The sequence below is a fragment of the Leopardus geoffroyi genome, chromosome D3 (genome assembly GCF_018350155.1).
Source record: "Leopardus geoffroyi isolate Oge1 chromosome D3, O.geoffroyi_Oge1_pat1.0, whole genome shotgun sequence".
Lineage (NCBI taxonomy): Eukaryota > Metazoa > Chordata > Mammalia > Carnivora > Felidae > Leopardus > Leopardus geoffroyi.
Window position 1 is genome coordinate 33,111,900 of NC_059339.1, and position 25,051 is coordinate 33,136,950.

The window sequence follows — 25,051 nt, forward strand, 5'->3', positions numbered from 1 at the left end:
ATTCAGTAGCCTTTAGTACATTCACATTGTTATGAAAACCTCACTTCTCTCTAGTTTTAAAACATTTTCATCACCCCAAAAGAACACCCCACACTCATTAAATACTCATTCCCTGTTGCCCCTCCCCACATTGGGTTTATCCATTCACCCTTTGATGGACATTTGGGTTTTGTTTCATCATTGGCTATCATGGATAATGCTGCCATGAACATTCACATATAAGTATCTGAATGCCTGCTTTCAATTCTTTTGAGCATCTACCTAGAAGTGGAATTGCCAGATCACCACGTCATTCTGTTTAATACTTTAAGGAACCACAAAACTGAGTTCCAAAGTGGCTGCACCATTTATATTCGTAATAGTAATGTATGAGGGTTCCAATTTATCCACAGCCTTGCCAATGCTTGTTATTGTCTTAACATTTTTATTATAGGCATCCTAGTGTTTGCAAGGTGGTATCTCATTGTGGGTATGATTTGTATGGCCCTAATGACTACTGCTAAGCATTTTTTTATGTGTTCCTTGGCCATTTCTATGTCAGAACAAGGCTGTGAGTGAGGATTTCTCTGAGGCTTTCAGGGGTCCCAAGACTTCAAAGTTTATGAGACAGTCTTAAATTTCTCTCTCTCTCCCTCTCTCTCTCTCTCTCTACTCACTTATTTGCCTATCTATCCATCAATCCATCCTTCCTTCTATTCATCATTTATTTATGTTTACAGGTGGCATTCCAAAAGCTTTACAAGTATGTTGATAAGCAATATGGTACAGTATAAGAAGAGGAATAATAATATTTAAATTCTTTGACCTAAGAAATCCATGCTTGGAAACTTATCCTCAGGAAATAACAGATTTGCTCACCAACAACAGTTGCTCACCAACTGCTCATGTATAACTGCTCACCAACGATACTGAACAGCAAAAATCAAAACCACCCGAGGAAAACTTTGGGACACTCTTATGTATCACGATGAAGAAAGATTATGCCAGAGGTGAAATATTTATAAAGACTATATAGAAATGTGGAAACACAACACATAGCAAAAAAAAAAAAAAAAGTTCTGATTTCCATCAAGGTGACCCAGGTTTGATGTCCATCAGAGGGACACAGATTGAAGGGATTATACTCAGCCTTCGGGTTTTTGTTTCAGCATCACGTCCTCGAGGGAGTCTCCCACCCAGGCCAAAGGAGGTAAGTACTATGTATATTTCTATCGTTCTTTGTATAGCTTATGCCATACACTAGTGCCTACACCAGGCTATTACTGTCATTCATTTATTTGTCTGCTTTTGCCTTTCACTTGTAGACTGGAATGTCTGTAAGGGCAGGAGGGCCTGTGGTATCTATTTACTGCTGTATCAGAAGCACCTAACAGAAGGAACGCACACAGCAGGGATTTCATAAACACTTAGCAAATAAATTAATACATGACAGGATCGTGGAATTATAAATAACCTGAATTATTTAAAACTAATTTTCTTTGGGACACCCGGGTGGCTCAGTTGGTTAAGCATCTGACTTCAGCTCAGGTCATGATCTCACAGCTCGTGAGTTCGAGCACGTCGGGCTCTGCGCTGACAGTTCAGAGCCTGGAGCCTGCTTCGGATTCTGTGTCTCCCTCTCTCTCTGCCCCACCCCCGCTCACACTCTGTCTCCGTCAAAAATGAACATTAAAAAAATTTTTTTTGAACTAATTTTCTTTGTGGTTGTTGTGGTTTCAACTTTATGGAAAATATTTTCAAAATTGACAAGGCAAGATATCATGGTTGTCATTATTACAATTTCAATGTAACATTGTTTCAAATTTCTCAATTAGGAAATTCTGATACTGCAAAAATAAAAAGAAGGAAATCTGTACATGCTGTATCCTGATTTGATTCATGTGGTTTATATGTCATGACTGCCTTGGGTTTTTGTGACCTGTTGGCAGTGGGGGAGATGCAATCATCACATGGGGATTTTTGGAAATCAGCCATCGCATCTTACTCCACAGCATTGCTACTGAACAATGGTTTGGGGCCCTTTGAGAATGATTGTTCCCTTAAACCTACAGATTATCACTAAATAACAATGCAAAGTAACGAAATAAGAGCATCTGAAGCCATAATTATCAATGTGATGCACATATTTGCAAAGCAAATGCTTTTATCAGAAAATAAATGGTAAAGCAATATGCAAAACATCTGTCGATAAGTGTTATCAGATATTTTACAGTAGTATCTTTGATAGTAATATTCTATATATGCCCATAACCTACAATAGAGACGTCAGGAAATGTTTTTGATGTCTCTAAAAATGAACATAAGAGAAAAATTATATTAACAACTTCTCTGCTGATCTTCTGCATCCTTGAAATATACTTTTAACATGTGAAATCAAGAGGGATTTTCTGAATCTAAACTTCTGTTTATAGGAAGAAATGGTATCCATTTATGAACCCACATACCTCAGCCCTAAGACATAGATCACTTTGTAAGTCTGAAGAATAAGTGAACTTACATCCACACGATTAATATCTTCTGGAATGGCATGACTATATCTGGCCCAATTTTGCTGCTTGTCCTATGCCCTTGAAATATCCTTCCATTATACCATGAGTTTCAAAACATACACTGATAGCTTTATGTTGTCTATCACTTTGAGGTTAAGTTTATTCCCATACCACACAGACTTGCCTTAGTGCTTTTATGGTAAATAATTTACACTAGAAATGCTGCATCATGAAACTGAGGCTGGGGAAATTGTTATTTAAGCAAACACAATCGATCCCAAATCATTTTAAACTTCCTGCCCTGTGATTTATCTTACAGCAAGGACCGGTGGGCACGGAGCGGGAGCAGTGAGCTGGAGGAGAATAGCATGTCTATTATCCTTGGCGGACTTCTCTTCCCTCCCTAATTATTAATGAGGCCACCCTGCCACAGCACACGTACCCCTTCTCCTCTCCCCTCCTTGCGACTTCCAGCATCATCTTCTCTACGTTCATCCTCGATGGCCCCAAAGCCAAATGGAAATCCAGATTTCCTTGTGCAAAGGAAATCAATACTAGGTTCCTTTGTTTGGGATATAGTTTTTAAAAAGAAACAAAAGCCCTCGCGTGAATGGATCATTCTCCTATTTCCGCCTGAACTGAAAGGAGGGGAATGGCAACGACTACCAGAGTCAGATCTTCAGGAGGCACACAGAGGACAGAGAGAGCAGAGCAAGTTCCTGGCAGAGAGGGGACATCGTACGGGACAGCTGCTCTCCTCAAAGGTTTAACGACAGACCTCGATGGGGAGGAGTCCCCTGAAAATTGGTGACAAAACAAGACAGTCGTCCCCTCTCATCTTTGTCACATTTTCATTTCCTTTTTTCCCTGCTCTTAACTCATTTCTTTGCTCTTCGAACACTTTCCGGGCCGTATATTACACACGGGGCACTGTGGTAGGCACTCAGGTCACAAAAATAAACAAAATGTGACGGTCCCTACCCTCAATTTGATCACATGCTAATGGGAGAATATATATACAATCAGTGATTATAAATCAGCACAAGAAGATCAATGGACGATGCGCAGAGCTTTCAGGGAGCAGAAGGGCACGTGACCCAGTCGGCCAGGTCTCCTGGAGCAGGTGCTCAGCACTGAAGGGTGGGCCCAGCGGAGGAGGAATGGGATGGGAGGTGTGGGTAAGAAGACTCCCCCAGGGGAACAACTACAGCAAAGGTACAGATGGGGAATTGGAAGCTTGCAGGACTGGCCAGTGGGGGGGCAGGAGGGACACCCATGGAGACGGGAGAAGCAAAGCTGGTGAGGTCATCTTTCTGCCTTGTCTGTAGCTCTTCCCCTCCCTCTCCTTAAAGAGGCACAATTGACCTGTGGTGCGTGCGCGTGCGCACACACACCATGGGCCCCAGGGGGCCAACGCCATCCTTGTGAGCCTGCAAGTCACATTTGTCACTTTTTAACCAATCAGAACCTGTCTCTTCTGTTGCTGTTCAGTCTCTTTAACCGCAAGTGAGTAAAACAGTAAGTACCTTGCAGAACTATGCGATATTGAGATTATTACACAAAAACGATGCCTGGCCCATAAGGGGCAGTTGTACGTTAAAGCTATTACCGATACTGATTTAGAGCAAAACTTAGAACTTCGAAAGGGATAAAAAGATGTTATTTAAAAAAAAAGATGAAGAAGCAGCTGGGTGTGAGATACGGTGAGGCCAAAGCAAGAGTGAAGAAAATAAGACTTACTGGCATGCCAGGAGACACACACATTTTACTTCATTTAGGGATAAGAGGAGGATGCTGCATGGTAAGGAAAGAGTTCTACTCAAGGAGAGTCAAAATCCCAAGTCAAGGATGGGGGATGGGGGCACATCTGCCTTAAGGGAATTAGAAGACGGATTCACAAGAAACAGATCTGATATCTTAGGTGAGAAAAGATCTACATGGCAAATATACAATCCATGACAGACCCATAAGTTTAGCTGATGGGAAAAAAAGGACAGTTTCGAGAACAAGGAAAGTCACAGCCCTGTGAGGTCTGTTATCAGTTTCTGGAAACTGAAACCACAGTTTCCCCACCTGATAAGACATTGACGCTTTCTTATCCGATCAGCCACACAAGACGCTGACCAGCTGAGCAGACAGCACAGGGGAGGGACTCAGGATGGATCTGGAACAAATACTTAGATGCGATATCACAGCTGCCTTCAAATATTTGAAAGACTGTTGTCTTCAAAAGAAAAGATCAGACGGTATTATGTATCATTCTGGAAACTGCCTCAGGACCCAGGATCTCAGAGATTCACATTTCAGGGAAGTAGATGTCCATGCACCGAAACGCAGCCCACATAATCTTGATTTATTGACTGATTTACCTCTTCAGGAAAAAACAAAACAAAACTCCAATTTTCTCAGGCTTGATAAATACAGACTAAAACCTCTCACAGACCAGAAGGCCTCCATTGTTAGCAAGCTGATAGAGGATCCACATGAGGTGAGGCAGACAGGGACAGTAGATCCGGAAGGACCAGGAAATACGCATTCCCTGTGGCCAATGTACATCCATGCGCCCAACCAGGAAGCCTCTGTAGAGTCCACATTGTTCGCTTTTGGGGGTGAAGATATTCTTAAACACCAATATTTACCAAGTAAGACATACTACCAACCATTAATGCTTTACCTAGAGTTAAGTGCGATTGATGAATTATCCTCTCCCTCAACAGATCCTCCAAAAAGTGTGCGTCCTAGTCTTATCTATCTCTCAAAATCTAATTAGCCAAAGCCCCATTTCTCCATAAAGTTTTCCCCACACACTTACAAGGCTGCACAGCACATTAGAAATGATGTGGTCTGTGGAGTCCGAAAGACCTCAGTTTGAATTCTGGTTCTGCCACTAATTGAGTGACCTAACGGAAGACACTCTTCACCTCTAGTCCTCACATCCACGGTAGCGAGAGCCACTATGTTTTAAGAGACATAGGAGGAATTAAGTGGGATAATATGAGTTAAGTGCTCGTTTAGTTTTCCAAAACAAAACAAAACAAAAGTTAGCACTTCTCTTCCTAACATTTTCAGCCTTTGCCTTGTCTAAAATTCTGTAACATAGAAAAGGTAGTAAACAGTGAATATGTTAGAATTTATCCCTCTATGCTGGAGGGCATGGGGTGGGTGACAAGCTTCAGGGCAGGGAAGGAATGAGGAGAGGGCTCTGATGTATTCACGAGTCCAGGCCAGACCCAGCAGTATAGCCATGGGGCAGGGATCTCTCAACGGGGGAGGTGCTCTTGAAGAAAAGGGGAAAAAACAGTACTGAAGGAGGCTGGAGGGTCACTAAAGACACGTGTCATTGACACCACCTTCCAATCAGCACCATTTCACCCTATTAGCCATGATTTCGACCACACAGGGTAGAGTCGCATCAATCCAAATGTAACAGAATTAGTAGGCAATTAAGATAAAGATTGGAATACAGAATTATTTGGTACCATGTAAGTTTCACACATTTCATAATTTCGAAGGTGCATCCGTGTGACTGTGTATAATTTGGAGGTGGGATTCAGTTCTGAGAAATTTCTGTCACCTTGTAGCTGTGCTACATGATAGCTGTGCTATCATTATCTAATGATAGTGACAACAGTAATAATAGCTTATACCTAATGAGCACTTGCTATGGGCTGGGCACTGTTCTAAGGGCATTGCCTGTATTAACTCAACCGCCACAAACAGGCCTTGAGTTGGCAGACATTTACAAGCAAGGACGCTGAAACACAGAGATGAGTAACTTACCTACCATCACATAAGATCCTGCCTCTGCTCCAGTAGTGAATAGTATACACAATTCTCATGCCAAATATTTCTCACAATAAAACGAATATTCTATTTGAAAAACACTACGTAAACCGAACGTCACTGCATGACTATTAGTCCAAGAGAAATCAGGGTCTTAACAAGGTACTGGCCTAAGAGATTCTCATCCTGATGGGGTTTCTCTCCCACATGGTGCTACCCTCTCAATCCTTCCTCTCGCCTGGAGAATTCTGGCTTTTGGCAGTAAAAACTGAATGCATTTGTTATTCCAAGAAAGTAGAAGCCATCAAATCTCAGGTTGCTAGAGTTCTCTTTCAGCAATGCTTCCCATCCAGAGAGTACGGATCATAAATTAGTCTTAGACTGGAACAGCCTTCCTTGCCCACAGTGACGAGCGCCAGGCTCTATCACAGGCTGGCACGTGCCTAAGCGTGTCGGGGGATGGAAAAAGCAAGCTGCCTCAATTACCAGGGAGTGAAGGAAATAACACCTAAGGCTAACTGCACTTACAATAAATGCAATCGTAAGGTGTATGTACAATCCAGACGCTTTTAGACTATTTTAGTTAAGAGAAAATTAGACCAGTACCCTCATCCTGGCACAAATGACCAGGGAACTTGGTCCAGAGTTGTTTTTTTTTTTTTTTTTTTTAACTGTTGTATTGAGGGGCAGTTTGTCGATTCACGAAGGCGTCAGGGGAGAGAAGAGAAGAAAGAGGAGAATCAAGGCTCTCCCCGATGTCACCTGTTGGCGACTCCAGGCTAACTTCAATAAGAAAGCAAGCAGCAGAGGGGCGCCTGGGTGGCTCAGTCATTTGAGCGTCTGACTTCGGCTCAGGTCATGATCTCCTAGTTCGTGGGTTCGAGCCCCGTGTCAGGCTCTGTGCTGACAGCTCAGAGCCTGGAGCCTGCTTCCGATTCTGTGTCTCCCTCTCTCTGCCCCTTCCCCACTCATGCTCTCTCTCTCTGTCTCTCAAAGATGAATAAACATTAAAAAAAAAAAAAAGAATTACATAAAGAAAGCAAGCAGCAGAAAGTAACTTCAAAAATTACTGGTAAAGCAAGTGTAGGGATAGTCTCCTTTTACATATTTTACCTCCCACTTCATAAATATTCACTCTTTCCTCCATAGTACTGTGTGAAATGTAAAAAATAAAGACTATCCATAGAGGTTACTTCTACAAGGATGGACTCATCAGATAACTGCAAATCTAAGGGTCTATCTCCAATTAGCACGATTAACGATGAGCATGATTCTGTCTACATGTGCCAAGAGCGAAGTCAGCATTGGCACCAGAAATCAGAATGTCTATAAGAATGGCTCACTCCATGCACCCACCCCATCCGATCAGATGCCGAACTGCTAGGCCCACATCTGTCCCTCAGTGTTCTTGTCCCATGTTAATGTTTCATATATTGGGTCTCAGCACGGAGACCCTCATGTTTTGGGATAGACGAGCATCAGGATAAAGTACTATTAAGCCCTATAATAACCTCTTGGTCAATGGGCTTCTAGGCCTAGTTTCCTGTGCTCTTAGTGTGGAAAATCAGAACTCTAGATGCTCCCCCACTCTGCCCCAAAAGAGGGAGAAAGCAGTTGATCTGATCCTGTCATTCAGGAGGAAAGACTAACTGAATGCTGCAATCTAATAAAGCAAAGGAAATATTATGAGGACATACCAGAAACATATGTAAATCCTTTGAAACTAGACTACTCCGAAGTCCTGGAAAGTGCAATGGAGGACACAATCCTAAATAGATGGGGAATCAGGAGTTCCCCAAATAGAAGGAAAGATGGTTGGGGCACCTGGGTGGCTCAGTCAGTTAAGCGTCCAACTCTTGGCTTTGGCTCAGGCCACGATCTCACAGTTCCCGAGTTTGAGCCCCACATCGGGCTCTGTGTTGGTGGCATGAAGCCTGTTTGGGATTCTCTCTCTCCTTCTCTCTACTTCTCCCCTCCCCAAGTAAATATATACACGTTAAGAAAAAAAAAAAAAAAAAAAAAAAAAAGAAGGAAAGAAGATGGAAAGCCAGGCAGGTCAGTGCTCAGATCCCAGTTCAGACGTGTGGCAGCGTGGATGACTCACTTGCTCATTTCTTCACCGTCACGCTCAATGCTACCCTCACTCCTCACCCCTGTCTCATCCATCATTAGCCTCATCCCTACCTCAGCGCCACCAGCAGACAGACACCGCATGTATACAAAAGAAAGGCACCATCTTGGGGCAGACAGCTCATAAAAGGCACAGCCCCACCGGGGCAAGGCTTGGCCAGCAGACTGCCTCTTTGTGGCAATAAAATGATCCCCTGCATCCGGCTTACTCCAGCCTCGCTCTCAGAGCCTGGAGTGGATGGCAGCTCCCACTCAACTCTTCAGGGGGTGCCCATAGGCAATGCACAGCTGGCCATCTGCAGACCCTAACCTACCCTAAAGATTTGCTCAGAGAACGGACCAGGGCCATGAGTATGGAGTGCCCTACTTAAGGATATCCGGGCTCATCTGTGACAAGAAAAAGGAATCATTAATTAGAAAGGGAACGTAATGATCCTTGGGGCCTACCAGTTAGTAGACGCTCTACAAATAGCACCTATTATCACCACCGATTTCTCCTTCAGAGTTTCAAACTCAAAAGGTCCTTCCGATCAATAACGCGCTTTAGCACCGCACAAGAAGCCAGACTGGCCTTGAAATTTCACTAGTGTTGCCACACATCCACCAGTGAGTCAAACAAACTACTTCTATGGAATCTGTAATGACATAATTGAAACCGGGTTTACATTTATTTAAATAATATAGGTTTGATGGAATGAAAATATTTTAGTAAGCGGCACAACACATGTTTGAGGAAAATTTACACGGGTTCCCCCACCCCTGCCCCATAGATTTCCTCACTTACCTATAAGCACCATTTTGGAAATGAAGAAAGAGAGAGAAAGAGGGGGTGTGGGGGTTACGTTTCAGGTCTGCACAATGGCACCTTTAACAAACCTGCCAGCTAGTCAGAAACTAAATAGGCTGGTTTGAAAAACTCTTTACTACTGCCAGTTAATATTCACAGGGCTCTAGGGGAACGAGAACTTTCAATGACTCAATATTTATAAATGCTACTGTTGTCCCCCAGACATGTGTCTTAGATTCCTGAGGGATCCTGGGAGCTTTTGCTATAATGAGGGTAAGAGTATATGAGTTTCAAATGGGGAAAGGAATAGGTAGGAAAACAAAATTAAACACATATAAAGGAGCACATGGTGGTCTTGAATTTGAATATGATTGGGAAATCTGACCTGTGTGGGCTATTGCATTTTCATTTCCCAATGTCTTGAGCAGAGAGAAAGCATTCAAAATGCACAGCAATGCTGGCCAAGACACGTTGTGTCTTTTTGTTTGAAATTTTGCTGCTTTGTGTCTACAGATGCCAAAAAAGGGCTACCCTTCAAATGTGGGATATCAGACTCGCTGGGTTTGTGTTTACAACTCTGATGGTGTAATCGAAACTCCAAATGGTCAAGGAACAATAACATTACTGAAGTGAAGTCAACTCTAAATTAAAAGTCAGTGTTTCCATTACCCACTCTAACAGTATTTTCTGGAGTTTATATAACTTGATCATTAAAAAAATGCTCGAGGCTGAAAACCTGGTCTGTGTCAATTTTGGACTAACCTAGTTTGCAAAGCTCTGAAGTTTGTTTGCCTGTCCCTTTTATCCCTTTTCAAGAATGTATTGCTTTTAAATGCTACACACGAAACTGGACCAAAAAACTCTGTAACACCCGATGAGCCAACAGTGTTACATGCATCACTCGTTTTTCAGAAGAAATTTATGATTTCTGTAAACTCACTTTCAAGGGGCTTATGACTGAAAGCAAAGAGTTCAAATTCCTTTTTCTAACGCAGTCTTTAGCGCATCCCTTCTCTGTTGGTGACCTCATCAAAAATACTGCAACTGCAAATTGCAATATTAACTTTTGGAGGGACAAACTTCACATTAGAATTTAACGTGGTAGAAATTAAATTTACTGTTATGACCTCCATTATATCGGCTCTCTGTGGAACAGAATAGAGCTTTTGTATGGAGATGTCAAAAAAGGAAGGGAAGGCAGGATGTGAGATCAGGACATATTCCAGTTACACTGCAGCGAACAATGACAGCAGAAGGTAATTGTGCATGAATAAAAATATCTCTGACAGACACATGGAAATATCTTGGTATCTACAAGCCCAGATATTTAGGATGTGAGGTTAGTAAAGGCAGACCTAACTCAAGGTTGAGTTGTACAGAATGCTATGTCAAGAGGCCAGCTTTGAAAACACCGAAGATGGCCTCCATACCTTCACCACTGAGAAGTGGGGACTTCTCATGGCATTAATGCAGGACCCATCCACAGGATCCAGGCAATTTGGATCCTTGCCTGGGAAGGAGGAGACAAGGGAGGAACAAATTTCCATGTGTATGTGTGTGTGTAAGTCTGTATGTCTTCCTGTCTGTCTCTGTGTCTACCTCATAAGGGAGGCCATGCATAGAGTAAATATATTTATAAATGTGGAAAGGGGAATACTGTTTTAACATTTCATATTACATTTGTGTTTTGACTTTTGTAGAATTGTGGCAAATCATCATTTTGATTTAAAAAAACCCAGAAATACCTAGACTCTGGGTCAGAAGATATGATGAAGTGCATTTCCTAATCTAGACACCCTCCGGTACAGTTGTTTCCACAATATCGCTCAATAGAAATGGGCAAGATATTTATAAACTCAAAATTTTAAAATCTGATAAGTTGTAATATATCCTGTGATTAAATACTTCCAGTGACAGACAACTCATTATTCATGAAACAGTCTTTTATTCAGACAACCTTCCTTATGATCCTACGAATGCCTTCTTAAGAAATCTCCAAAGGATTTGTGATGGAAACACATGAGAAAATACAGCCTCTGACATTTCTCCTAAGTCCAAAAAGATCTGAACCTGGGCAAATGTAATAAATGCTTTTTATCATTATAGCATAACTAAAGGAACTAAAGTGTCATGATTTAAACACTTTATTTTTTCAAGTTTTGAATAATGAGCTGACTTTTACCAAACAGCAAAACAACATTGCTAACAATCCATGTTAACAGTGGAATATTCTTCAGCCACGAAAAGGAACAAAACAGCAATACATGCTACAACATGGATGAACCTTGAAATCATCATGCTACGTGAGAAAAGCCAGACACAACAGGTTACATATCACATAGTTCTTTGATGGAAGTTTCTAGAACAGGTAAACCTAACAGAGGCAGAAATTAAATTAGGGCTGGGTGAAAAGGGAACAAGAAATAACTGTTCCATGCACGGGTGGTTCTCTTTGGGGTGATGAAAATTTTCTGGAATCAGATAGCGGGGATGGCTGCACACTCCAAAAACCACTGAACTATATTCCTTACATAGGTGAAATTTGTGGTATATGAATTATATCTCAATTTGAAAAACAAGAACTATATCTTCAATCATAGATTTTTAAATCAAAACCATTTTGATAGGCATTGGTATCCAATGAATTTTGAATTCGATAAAATGGCCAAAATGAATACTAACTTTAGATCTGTAAACTGTAGATTCCTAAACGTTAGATGGTGAAGGATACTGAATAATTTATAAATATGAATTTTGCTAAAGAATATCTCACTATATTTATGTTAACAGTCTTTGATTCATGAAGAATTTTGACCTTTTTTTTTATTTGACAGGAAAGGATAGGTTTACTTCATATCACTTGTGCTTGCCTTTATGAAAAATCAGGAAGTTGAAAACCTACAAATAGGTTCCTCAAAGAAAAACTGACAATTTAAAACAGTTATTATAATCTTTTTCAAATATCTCAGGGTTTCTTTAGGCCTAACTTAAAACAGGTGGAATGTATTCCATCTACTTGAAATGCTTCTGTTTTTTCTTTTTTTTTTTTAATTTTTTTTTTCAACCTTTATTTATTTTTGGGACAGAGAGAGACAGAGCATGAACGGGGGAGGGGCAGAGAGAGAGGGAGACACAGAATCGGAAACAGGCTCCAGGCTCTGAGCCATCAGCCCAGAGCCCGACGCGGGGCTCGAACTCACGGACCGCGAGATCGTGACCTGGCTGAAGTCGGACGCTTAACCGACTGCGCCACCCAGGCGCCCCGCTTCTGTTTTTTCAAATGACAGTCACACATCCTATAAAAACTGAAGTCAAATTATCTGATAGCACGTTACTTTTGGAAAGATGATGTCACCTAGATGAAGAATATATATGTTGACTTTCTCAGATCATAACTTCAAAATCTAATGCATACAAACATACTATTTCCCTGTGAGTAGCAATAAAATACTCCCAATTAAAAAAAAGAAACTCTGTGTCATTACATTTTTCCCATAAAGTTATATGAAATCTTACATTATACTGTAGAATAGTATAGAGGTAGAATAGTAGAATAGGACTGAGGTCACAGTCATAAGTTATTCAATTTCTGTACTCATGTTAATCATGTTAGAAACTGTATCTGTCTTGCTTCACTAGCTGTACCATATGCTCCAGGGACTATATATGTACATATACATATATATGTATACATATATAGTCACCATATATATGTGTGTGTATGTGTGTGTGTATATATATGTGCGTGTGTATGTATGTACGTGTGTATATATACATATACATATATATACATATATTCATATATATACATAGATACATACACGTGTGTGTGTGTGTGTGTGTGTGTGTGTGTGTGTGTGTATATATATATATATATATATATCTTGATTTTTTTTAGATTAAGCCCAGTAATAATGTCTTACATACAAATAGGGCCCAAATACTTAATTTTTGTTGAACATTCATTAAGTAATTTACTTGTAATTTTCCATGACAGTTTCCTTATATGTATTTCTCATACAGGATTGCCAAATGACCACAAATGATTGTGGATTTCATGATGTAATTGTTGTACAGATTTCTATAAGCATTACAGCACACAGCTTTATTCATACATAATATGAAGAAAAAAATCACCATAACACTCACAGTTGTAACCAGGTCCGATACGATGTTGAGCTTCCAGGCTGGCCAACGTGATGTGGAAAATGATGTGAAGCAACAGGAAGGAAAGACTGGTGAAGCACAGAGACTTTAATAACCGGCCCGTATGTCCTAGAAGGTAAGAAACACAGAGACGGTGAGGGCACTTCAGATGCAACACACTCACTCTGACCTTTGCAGCATTCCACGTGGATTCTGTTTCTGCCGAATCTATTATATAGACACACCCAGAAGTGTGTCAAGTGTCATAATTACTCTCTTAATTCTTAGTTTAAAGCTAAAGGTATTTTGTTCCCTTTGTAAAATTGTACAATTAACATTGATTAAAAATCCAATGTGAAAGAACGATGCTTTCCTACTTATTATATGACAAGTTACCACAAAATGGACCACAAATAGCCCCTGGCCCAGAAAGTATTATAAGAGAGCTCTGCCAAAGTTAAAGGGGAAAAATAAAACTATCTTATCAAAGTAGTTTTGGAAAATAGGAAAAGAAGGGAAGTTGCCCAAAATATTTTACAAAGTTAGAGTAACTTTAAATTCAAAATAAAACAAGGCTAGAAAATAAAAAGGAATTTGAAGCCAGTTTTACCTATGAACATAGACACAAATTATTAAAAAAAGATATTTGCTAACCAACTGAATTAGCAGAGTAAAAATAGAATACATCACATTAAGCTAGGGGTTAAAAGAGACCTCTAATACAAAAACAAACTGGTGGCTTTCGAGGGAGAGGGGTAGAGGGACGGGCAAAATGGATCAAAGGGAGTGAAAGATACAGACTTCTAGTTATGGAATAAATAAGTCATGGGAATAAAAGGTACAGCATAAGGAATATAGTCAATGGTATATATTATAGCATTGCATGGTGACAGATGGTAGCTACACTTGAACACAGAGAAAAACTGAATCACTATGTTGTACACCTGAAACTAATAAACATTTTGTGTCAACTATACTAAGAAAATAATAATGAGCTAGGGTTTATTTATCACAGAGACACAAGTATTTAACATTAACAAATGCATATGTGTAAGTCACACACCAGTGGGCTGATATAATTTTCTAAATGGATGCAGAAGAAGCATTCATAAAGTCAAATTCTATTTATGATAAAAGAAAGTAACACTCAATAAACTAGGAATAGAAGGAAATATCCTTAATATGATGAAGGTATTACACCACAGCTAAAACAAGCAATCTACTTGTGGTGGAATTTTAGACATACGTTAATGTCAGAGAATGATCAAGGACACTTGCTATCCTTGCCACCACTTAACATATCACTGGGTGCATAGGCCAACGTTATAAGGTAAGAAAAAGAATGAAGAATTGTAATAACTACAATTATTTGCAGACAATATGAGCAAATGAAACTATTTGTAGATGATATAATCAATACAGAATGCCAAAGTGAAGCCACAGACTATTACAATGCAAGAATTCAGAAAATGATTTAGATCATCATATAAAAATCAATATAGTTCCTTTATATTAACAATAATCAAATAGAAAACAAGATACAACCTAAATTAGCAACCAAAACTGTATTGTAAATGGTTTTGCCAATGTATCAATTTGGCTGGACTATAGTCCCCAGTTTTTTAATCTAACACTAATCTAGACGTTGTCATGAATTTAGAGATATGATTGAAGTCCATAATCAACTGACTTTAAGTAAGGATATTATCCTTGATAATTTGGGCAGAGCTGATTCAATCAGTTGATAGTCTTGAAAACCCGTCTGAGAAGAGAGAGAAACTTTCAGGCCATCAACAAACATATTCCAAAATATATAAGAAAAGAATTTTTGAAGAACTCAACAAACTTATTTAAAAATGTATTTGGAAGAACAAAAACCTCAGAATTGCCAGGCCAATTTTGAAATTTTGAGATAAAAAATGGGTGAGGTTTATTTGTCCTACCAGACAATTAAGGTATGCTCTAAACCCGGAAGTTAAAACAAAACAAACAGAAACTTAGTTCCCTTACAGAAAGGAAGAAAAGTCAAATCGAATACCACATAGAATTCAGAAAAAAAACCTAATTTACTTATATGAGCTTGATGAATGTCAAAGTTGACCCCACAAGCCAAGAGAAGAAGAATAGGCTATCTAGCAGGTGAAAAATTGACTTCAATAAAAAAATAATAAAAATAATACTGAATCCCTGTCATAAAGGTGATCTTCCAGTAAATAAAGACCTAAATGTGAAAGATAACATTCTAAAGTCAATAGATGAAAATATGGAAGAATAACTCTGTGCTTTGGATTTCCATGGAGATTGTCTCTAACATAAGACCCAAAATATAGGCTATAAAAATAAATAAAGATAAATAAATTAAGTAAATAAATAAATAAATAAAGATGAGTTTGACTACATTAAAATAGAAAATTCAATAGACACCACTATAAATAGAATTCACAGACAGATGATTAGCTGGGGCATCTAAGATTAGAGATGACATTACTGAGATTAATATTTCAATAGACAAAGAATGCCTGAACATCAACAAGAAGACCACTGAACCAAGAGAGAAGTGAACAAAACATCTACATAGGTCTTACAAGGGAAAACTTGAGAGGGCAATATATTTATACAGAGAAACTAAAAGTGGAAAGACATTATTTAAGTCATTAGAGTTAAACCAAAAATGGGTTAACATTTTACACCCATCACATTTTTAAAAAAATTTTTTTAATTTATTTATTTTTGAGAGAGAGAGAGAGAGAGAGAGAGAGAGAGAGAGAGAGAGCGCGAGCAGGGGAGGGGCAGAGAGAGAGGGAGACACAGAATCCGAAGTCGGCTCCAGGCTCTGAGCTGTCAGCACAGAGCCCGATGTGGGGCTTGAACTCACAAACTGTGAGATATGGCCTGAGCTGAAGTTGGACTCTCAACCGACTGAGCCACCCAGGCACCCCTTACACCCATCATATTAGCAAAAATTATGAAATCTGTAATATTGGGGTGCCTGGGTGGCTCAATTGGTTGAGCTTCTGACTCCATTTCACGACAGGTCACGATCCCAGTGTCAGGAGATCGGGCTCCATGTCAGGCTCTGCACTGAGCATGAGCATGGAGCCTGATTGGGATATTCTCTCTCTCTGCCTCTGCCCCTCTCCCCCATGCTCTCTCTCTCTCAAATTTATATATATATACATATATATATATAATATGTTTATAAATAAATAAATATATAAACATATAATATATAATTTATAAATAAATAATATTTATAATATTTATAATAATATAAATATATTATTATTATATAAAATAATATATATATAATATTTATATAATATCATAATAAATAAATATATTATTATTATATAATAAATAAATATATTATTATATTATATATATATTATAATAAATTATTTATATTATATATATTATATATATTATAATAAATTATTTATAATAAATAAATAAATATATAAACATATAATATATAATTATATATAACGGAAGTAAATATATAATTTATATTATATGTTTATATATAAATTATATATTTATTTATAAATAAATTTATATATAAATTATATATTTATTATAATAAATTATTTATATTATATATATATTATATATATTATAATAAATTATTTATAATAAATAAATAAATATATAAACATATAATATATAATTATATATAACGGAAGTAAATATATAATTTATATTATATGTTTATATATAAATTATATATTTATTTATAAATAAATTTATATATAAATTATATATTTATTTATAAATACATAAGCATATATATGTCTGTGTATATATATGTATGTGTATATATATGTATATATTTCCATAATATTGAGTTTGAATTTTTTTCCGAGGGGAAACAATATTACAGTAATAGCGTGAAATTGGTACAGCCTTCCTGGAAGTCAGTACGTAAGTACGCCTCAGTCTCTGACTTGGCAGCCACATTCTGAGTTATAAAGTCCAGAGAAATTTTTGCAACAGGTCTACAGGGGGACTTGAGTCATAACATTCATCATCCTTGTCTGTAGCAGCAGAGATTTGGAGATATTCTAATTTTCTGCCAGTCAAGAGATGAATACGTAAAAATGTGCTGAATGTGCATCTTGAAATATGTGCAACCATTAGGTGCATGAAAGTAGAACCACCTGTGTAGGTCTTAAAAAAAAATGGGTTAAAAAATAATAAGAAACAAAATGGGACAATTATTTTGCGGGACATAGACCACAAAATAATTCAGATTAACCAAGAACACAGATCTGGAAAAATAACATATATGTTTAACACAAATGTGTTTATGTATAGTTAATATATGTCTAAAACACATTTAAGGAGTTTCCTATGGGGAGGCAGGAAATAGGAATGAGAATGGGGTATGAGAGATGCTCTCTGAATAATCCTAAAATAAAACTGTTCTGTGAATTAAAGAGTCCACTTCTGCAACTCTGCTCTGGAGAGGACTAGGTAGGTGCCGGACTGGATGGTCTACACTCTGGTCCTTGGCCTGCCTCTGGTCATGCAACTCTGGGGAATTGATTAGATGGGCCCCCAGGCCTTTGAAACTATAAAGTTTTATGTACAAATAAAATTTATTTATATGACAAATATATACCGGATAAGTATGTAGTATACTTATGAATTTGTATGTATAAATAAATTATATCTTTATATTTACATAATGATAAATACATAAGCTATATATATAATATAGTGCATATAATATTATATTTAAGTATACTTGTGTTACACACACACACACACACACACACGCACATCTTTAAGATCTAACCAAAAGTTACATTATCTCATTTCAGCATAAAATCCTTCTTTAGTGGTTAAAAAACTGCTTGCCACAGTCTCACTGCCTTGATTACTAATCTGATGTTGGGAAAGAAGAATGAGCCAGGGTTACCTTAAAATACGGAGACACCATTAGTTGAATATCTCTCAGGTCTACTTTCAACAAACCCATACAGGAAAGAGGGATTTCTCGGTAGCCCAAGAGAAGATCCCATCAAAACCTGGGCAATATTTATCTTTGAGGCAAAGTGAGAAACCACACACATGTCCTAACTCACTCTTTTCAGCAACTGTGTTAACCGCCCCCATCCACTGCCATGGTTGCTGGGGCGATGGCTCTCCCCAGGCTCTGAGCTCAGGGTATTTACTTCTGTGTTTCTAATGTTGACGTGGAAGCATTAGTGAATGCTGCTTGCGTGGACCTAAGACAGAGGAGCCCATAAAATACCCTCGGGGAAAATACGGAAGAGTCCCCCCAAAAAAATGAAGCATAAAGATTTAAAATGTCATAAACATAAAATATATATACAGCTAAAATGTACATTTCATTCTAAAATGCATTTTCTTCAGGTTTCTCTAACTTTTGACATAATATACTTTTGGCATGTGGTCAGTTACTTAAAAACATAGCTTAAGGAAGTTAAATTTTATTAGCCTTTTAGGAAAATGAAAAGCTTAAAATAAAAGGAAGCAGAAGGGAAGGGAATTAATCTTCTGATTTCTTCTCAATTCTACTGTAGTTTTTATTGCTTTCATTAGGGACAACTAAGGATTAACACACAGAGATAAAATTTTCTCAAGATCAGTCTAATGTATACTTATATGATATGAATAACTGGGTTTTACTTATCAAGTATTCCCTTACAGTAACATTTCTTGATTTATATATTATACATATATTATGTATATAATATATAAATATTGTATGTGATATATAGATGGCATACGTGGGACACATAAACAATTTCCCAAGACACTGTTTTGCCTCAAAGATAAATATTGTGCAGGTTTTGATGGGATCTTCTCTTGGGCTACCGAGAAATCCCTCCAAGGGTTTGTTGAACGTAGACCTGAGAGATATTCAATTGATTTTATCTCCCTATTTTAAGATAATCCTGGTTCACATTGTGAATATACATATATTCTATATGTATATCCACAGTGTTGTGAAACCATTGCTTCTATATACTTTACAAAACATTTTCATCACTCCAAAAGCATCCATGAAGCAGTTACTTTTTCTCAATTCCTGCTTTTCCTTCTCCCTGGAAACCACAAGTCAGCTTTCTGTCTCTATGGATATTCCATATAAATATTATCATACAATACGTGGCCTTTGGCGTCTGGCTTCTTTTCCCTTAGCATAATGTTCTCAAGGTTCATCCATGTTGTTGCGTGTGTACTTCACTCATTTTATGGCTGAGTATTATTCCTTTGTATGTATGAACATTTCTTCATTTATTCATCTGTTGATGGATATTTAGGTTGTATCTACCTTTTGACTACTGTGAACAGTGCTGGTGTGGACATGTATGTACATGTATTTATGTTAGAGTACTTTTTCCACTTATTTTATGTACATACTTAGGAAATGAATTGCATATGATCGTATGGTAATTATATATTTAGCTTTTCGAGGAGCAGCCAAGCTATTCCCACATTTTACATTCCTGCAAACCATGCAGAAGATCTTCAAGTTCTCCATATCTCTGTCAGCACTTGGTATTTTCTGATTTTTTAAATTATTATTTACTATAATAATGAGTCATTCTAGTGGATGTCAAATGGTATCACATTGTGGTTTTGATTTCCATTTCCCTAATGACTAATGATGTCGAGCATCTTTTCATGTACCTGTTGGCCATTTGCACATCTTCTATGGAGAACACTCAATTCTATTTTATTGGCTTACACTTTTATCCTTATAGAAATTCCATATTGTTTTGATTACTGTAGCTTTGGAGTGAGTATTAAAATCTATTAAAATCAGGAAGTAGAAGCATGATTGCTGAAACTTGATTCTTCTTTTTTTCAACCGTTTTGGCTATTTGGGACCCCTTGCAATTCCATATGAACTTGAAGATTAGCTTTTTTTATTTCTGCAAATAAAGGCCATTGGAATTTTCATTGGATTCGCACATTATCTACAGCTTGTTTGGGGTAATAATGACATTCTTAAGAATATTAAATCTTCTAACCCATAAGTACAAGATATCTTTCCCTTTATTTCAATCTTCTTTAATTTGTGTCAGCATGTTTGACATTTTCAGTGTACAAGTCGTTCACCTGGTTAAGTTTATCTGTAGGTATTTTATTATTTGATTTGCTAATGTAAACAGAATTGTTTTCTTAATTTTTCTACAGATTGTTCATTTCCCATGGACGGAAACAAAACTGATTTTTGTGTATTGATCTTTTGTGTGTGTACGTGTGTGTGTGTGTGTGTGTGTGTGTGTGTGTGTGTGTGTTGATCTTGCATCCTGAAACTTAGCCGAATTTCTTTATTAACTCTGGTAGTATTTTTGTAGCTTCTTTGAAATTTTCTACATGTAGGAACACGCTATCTGCAAATAAGAACAGTTTTACTTTTTCTTTTCTACTTTGGTAGTCTTTTGCTTTTTTTCACCCAACTTCTCGGCCAGAACTTGCTGCACAATGTTGACTGGCAACTGTAAAAGTAGATGGACGTATTCATTTGCTAAGGCTGCCAGAACAAAGTACCACAACTGGGTGGCTTAACCAACGGAAATTTATTTTCTCACGGTTCTGGAGGCAAGACATCCAAGATCAAGATGTCAGCAATTTCTGGCTTCTTCTGAGGCCTCTCTGCTTCCCTTGCCCTCGGGTGGATGCCTTCCCATTGAGCCCTCACATGGTCTTTTCTCTGTGTACATGTATCCGTGGTATCTCTATGGGTCCAAACATCCCCCTTCTATAACACCAGACAGACTAGATTAGGGCTCACTCTAATGGCCTCATTTTAACTTACTCACTTCTTTAATGGCCAAATATGGGTCAATCGAAATGATTGTTATTTTTTCCCCTTTTGTCCTATTCATGTTGTGTGTTACACTGATTGACTTTCTTATGTTGAACCATCTTCGCATGATAAACTCCACTTAGTCACAATGTATAATCCTTTCAAAGTGCTATTTGTGCTTGTATTTCACTGAAGACTTCTACATCTCTATTCATAAAGGATACTCGATTGCAGTTTTGTTGTTTTTTTTTCCCCTTTTGTGTTGTCTCTCGCTTTGTTACTTGGTAACACGGGTACCACAGAATGAGTTAGGAAATATTCCCTCCTATTCTATTCTAGTTTTTGGAAAAGACTGAGAAGTATTGGTGTTAATTTTTCTTTAGATATTTGGTAGAATTTATCAGAGAAGCTATCTGGTACAAGACTTTGCTGACAGGTTTTTGATTACTGATTCAATTCTTTACTTTTATAAGTCTGTCTACATTCTCTGTTTCCTTTTTGTGTCAATTTTGGTAATATTTATGTTTCTAGAAAATTCACCATTTCAATTAGGTTATCTAATTTGTTGGGGTATCTTTGTTCATAGAACTCACATATAATTATTTTTTAAATGTTTTTTAACATTTATTTATTTTTTTTTAACGTTTATTTATTTTTGAGACAGAGAGAGACAGAGCACGAACGGGGGAGGGGCAGAGAGAGAGGGAGACAGAAACGGAAGCAGGCTCCAGGCTCTGAGCCATCAGTGCAGAGCCCGACGCGGGGCTCGAACTCACGGACCGCGAGATCGTGACCCGGGCTGAAGTCGGACGCTTAACCGACTGAGCCACCCAGGTGCCCCTAACATTTATTTATTTTTGAGACAGACAGAGACAGCGTGTGAACAGGAAAGGGGCAGAGAGAGAGGGAGACACAAAATCCAAAGCAGGCTCCAGGCTCCAAGCTGTTAGCAGAGTCTGATGTGGGGCTTGAACTCACAAACCTGAGCTGAAGTTGGATACCCAACTGACTGAGCCACCCAGGCACCCCACATATAATTATTTTAATTCTGTAAGGTTGGTAGTATTGTCTCCACTTTCATTTCTGATTCTATCATTTACATCTTGTCTCACTTTAGATTTGTGAATTTAGCTAAAGGTTTGACAATTCTGTTGATCTTTTCAAAGAACCAACTTTTGTTGATTCAACAAATTCTCAATTAATTGCATTCAAAAAATTTTGGTATATTGTGCTTCTGTTTCCTTTTGTCTGTAAGGATTCTCTAATTTCCCTTGTAATTATCTCTTTGACCCACTGGTTTTTAAGAACACATTATTTAATTTCCATGTATCTGTGAATTTTCCACTTTTCCTTCTGGTATTAATTTCTAGCTTTATTCCCTTGTAGTTTGAGAAGATGCTTTATATGATTCAATCTTTAAAACTTTCTTGAGTATTCTTTTATGGCCCAACATATGGTCTCTCCTGGAACTATGTCATGTAAACTTGTGAAAATTATGTGTTCTCTTACTCCTCAGGGCAGTGATCTCTCTCTCTCTCTCTTGCTCTCTCTCTTTGTCTGTATATATATAATTGGTTTATAGTATTGTCCAAGTCCTCTTTTTCTTTATTGATCTTCTACCTAGGTGTTCTTTCCAGTACTGAAAGTGATCTACTGAAATATTCAATTACAACTGTAGAATTGTCTATTTATCCTTTCAAAACTGTCAAGGTTTGATTCCCATATTTGGGGCTGTGTTGTTTGGTGAGTACATGTTTATAATTGTCATATCTTCAATGTTTTATTTATTTTTAAGAGAGAGGTAGCATGCAGGGGAGGGGTAGAGAGAGAGGGGGATGGAGTATCTGAAGCATGCTCCACGCCGACAGCAGAGAGCCTGACGCGGGGCTAAAACTCACAAACCAGGAGATCATGACCTGAGCCAAGTCAGACATTCAACCAACTGAACCACTCAGGCGCCCCAATTGTCATATGTTTTTGATGAATTGATCTTTTATTGATATAGAATGCTTCCTTTGTAACAGTTTTTTTTTTATGTAAAGTATGTTTTGTATAATATTAATGTAGCCATTTCTGCACTTCTTCGGTTATTATTTGCATTGAATACCTTTTTCCATCTTCCTCACTTTTAACCAACTTTGTATTTGGATGTTAAGTGAGTTTCCTGAAGACAACATACAACTGAATCATGTTTCACTATCCATTTTACCATCTTTGCCTTTCACTGGAGAGTTTATATAAAAATGATTACCACTTATATAAAAATGATTACCGGGGCGCCTGGGTGGCTCAGTCGGTTAAGTGGCCGACTTCGGCTCAGGTCATGATCTCGCGGTCCGTGGGTTCGAGCCCCGTGTCGGGCTCTGTGCTGACAGCTCAGAGCCTGGAGCCTGTTTCAGATTCTGTGTCCTCCTCTGCCCCTCCCCTGTTCATGCTCTGTCTCTCTCTGTCTCAAAAATAAATAAATGTTAAAAAAAATTAAAAAAGAAAGTGATTACCAAAGATATACTTCTGTCTCTTTGCTATTTTTTTCTGTCTGTCTTATATCCTTTTTGTTCCTCACTTCCTCTATTACTTCCTTCTTTTGTGTTTAATTGATTTTTGTAGGGTACCATTTTGACTGCCTGCTCATTTTCTTTTGTGTGTGTATTTTTTAGACATTTTCCTATTCATTGCCATAGGGATCGCAGTTGATATCCTAAATTTGTAACAATCCAGTTTGAGCTGGTTACCAACTTAGCATCAGTGTTATACAAAATCTTGTGGTGCCTGGGTGGCTCAGCTGGTTAAGCATCTGACTTCAGCTCAGGTCATGATGTCATGGTTCATGAATTCAGTGAGTTCGAGTCCCAAGTCAGGCTCTGTGCTGACAACTCAGAGCCTGGAGCCTGCTTCTGATTCTGCATCTCATTCTCTCTGCCCCTCCCTGATTCGCACTCTCTCTCTCTCAAAAATAAAATATATATATATATATATATATATATATATATATATATATATATATAAATATAATATTGTACAAAACCTCTGCTTCCATACAGCTTCATCCTTTCTTTATGTTGGTGTCACAATTTACTTCTTTATACATTGTGTACCTATTAGCATATATTTATACTTATTGTTTTATGCACTTGTCTCTTAAATCATATAGGAAATTAAGAGAGAAGTAGCGAACCAAAGATACAGCAATACTGTGTTTTATGTTTACACAGTATCTTTATTGGAGTTTTTCCTTTCTTTGAATGTCTTTGAGTTACTGTCTAATGTTTTTTTCATTTCAGCCTGAAGGATTCTCTTCAGCATTTCTTCTAGGACAGACCTATGAGTGACAAATTAGTCTTTGTTCATCTGGGATTTTTGTCTTCTCCTTTGTTTCTAAAGGATAAATTTGCATGATAGAAGATTCTTGGTTAACAGTTTTAGGTTTCTTTTTGTTTTCCTTTCAGCACTTTCGAAGTATCACATTTCTGGCTTCTATGGTTTCTCATGAAAATCTGCTCTTAACCTAATTGAAGTTTCCCTGATTGTGGTGAGTCATTTCTTTCTCCCTGTTTTCAAGATTTTCTCCTTGCCTTTGGCTTTGACAATGTGATTATGATGGGATTCAGTTTGCTCCTCTTGGAAGTTATTGACTTTTCAAATGTGTAGTTTCATGTGCTTTTTCAAACATGTCATGTTTTGATACTCTTCAAATATTCTTTCTGGCCCTTTCATTCTCTCCTCTCTCCCTGGGACTCCCATTATGTGTGTGTTGATATGCTTGACAGTGGCTAATAATTCTCTTAGGGGCACCTGGGTGGCTCAGTCTGTTAAGTGTCCAATTCTTGATCTTGGCTCAGGTCATGATTTCACAGTTCGTGAGTTTCAGCCCCCTGTGTCGGGCTCTGCACTGACAGCATGGAGCCTGCTTAGAATTCTCTCTCCCTC

General features: G+C 37.9%; 1 protein-coding gene across 18 annotated transcripts in view; it reads right to left on the bottom strand.

The window, feature by feature from the left end:
• PIEZO2 (piezo type mechanosensitive ion channel component 2) overlaps nucleotides 1–25,051 on the bottom strand; it is a 472,860-nt gene that overhangs the window by 293,918 nt on the left and 153,891 nt on the right. For all 18 annotated transcript variants that reach the window (XM_045458723.1, XM_045458719.1, XM_045458722.1 and 15 more), the window contains exon 3: nucleotides 13,339–13,464. In XM_045458723.1, the coding sequence (XP_045314679.1) occupies nucleotides 13,339–13,464 (126 nt within the window). The remainder of the gene's footprint in view (nucleotides 1–13,338; nucleotides 13,465–25,051) is intronic.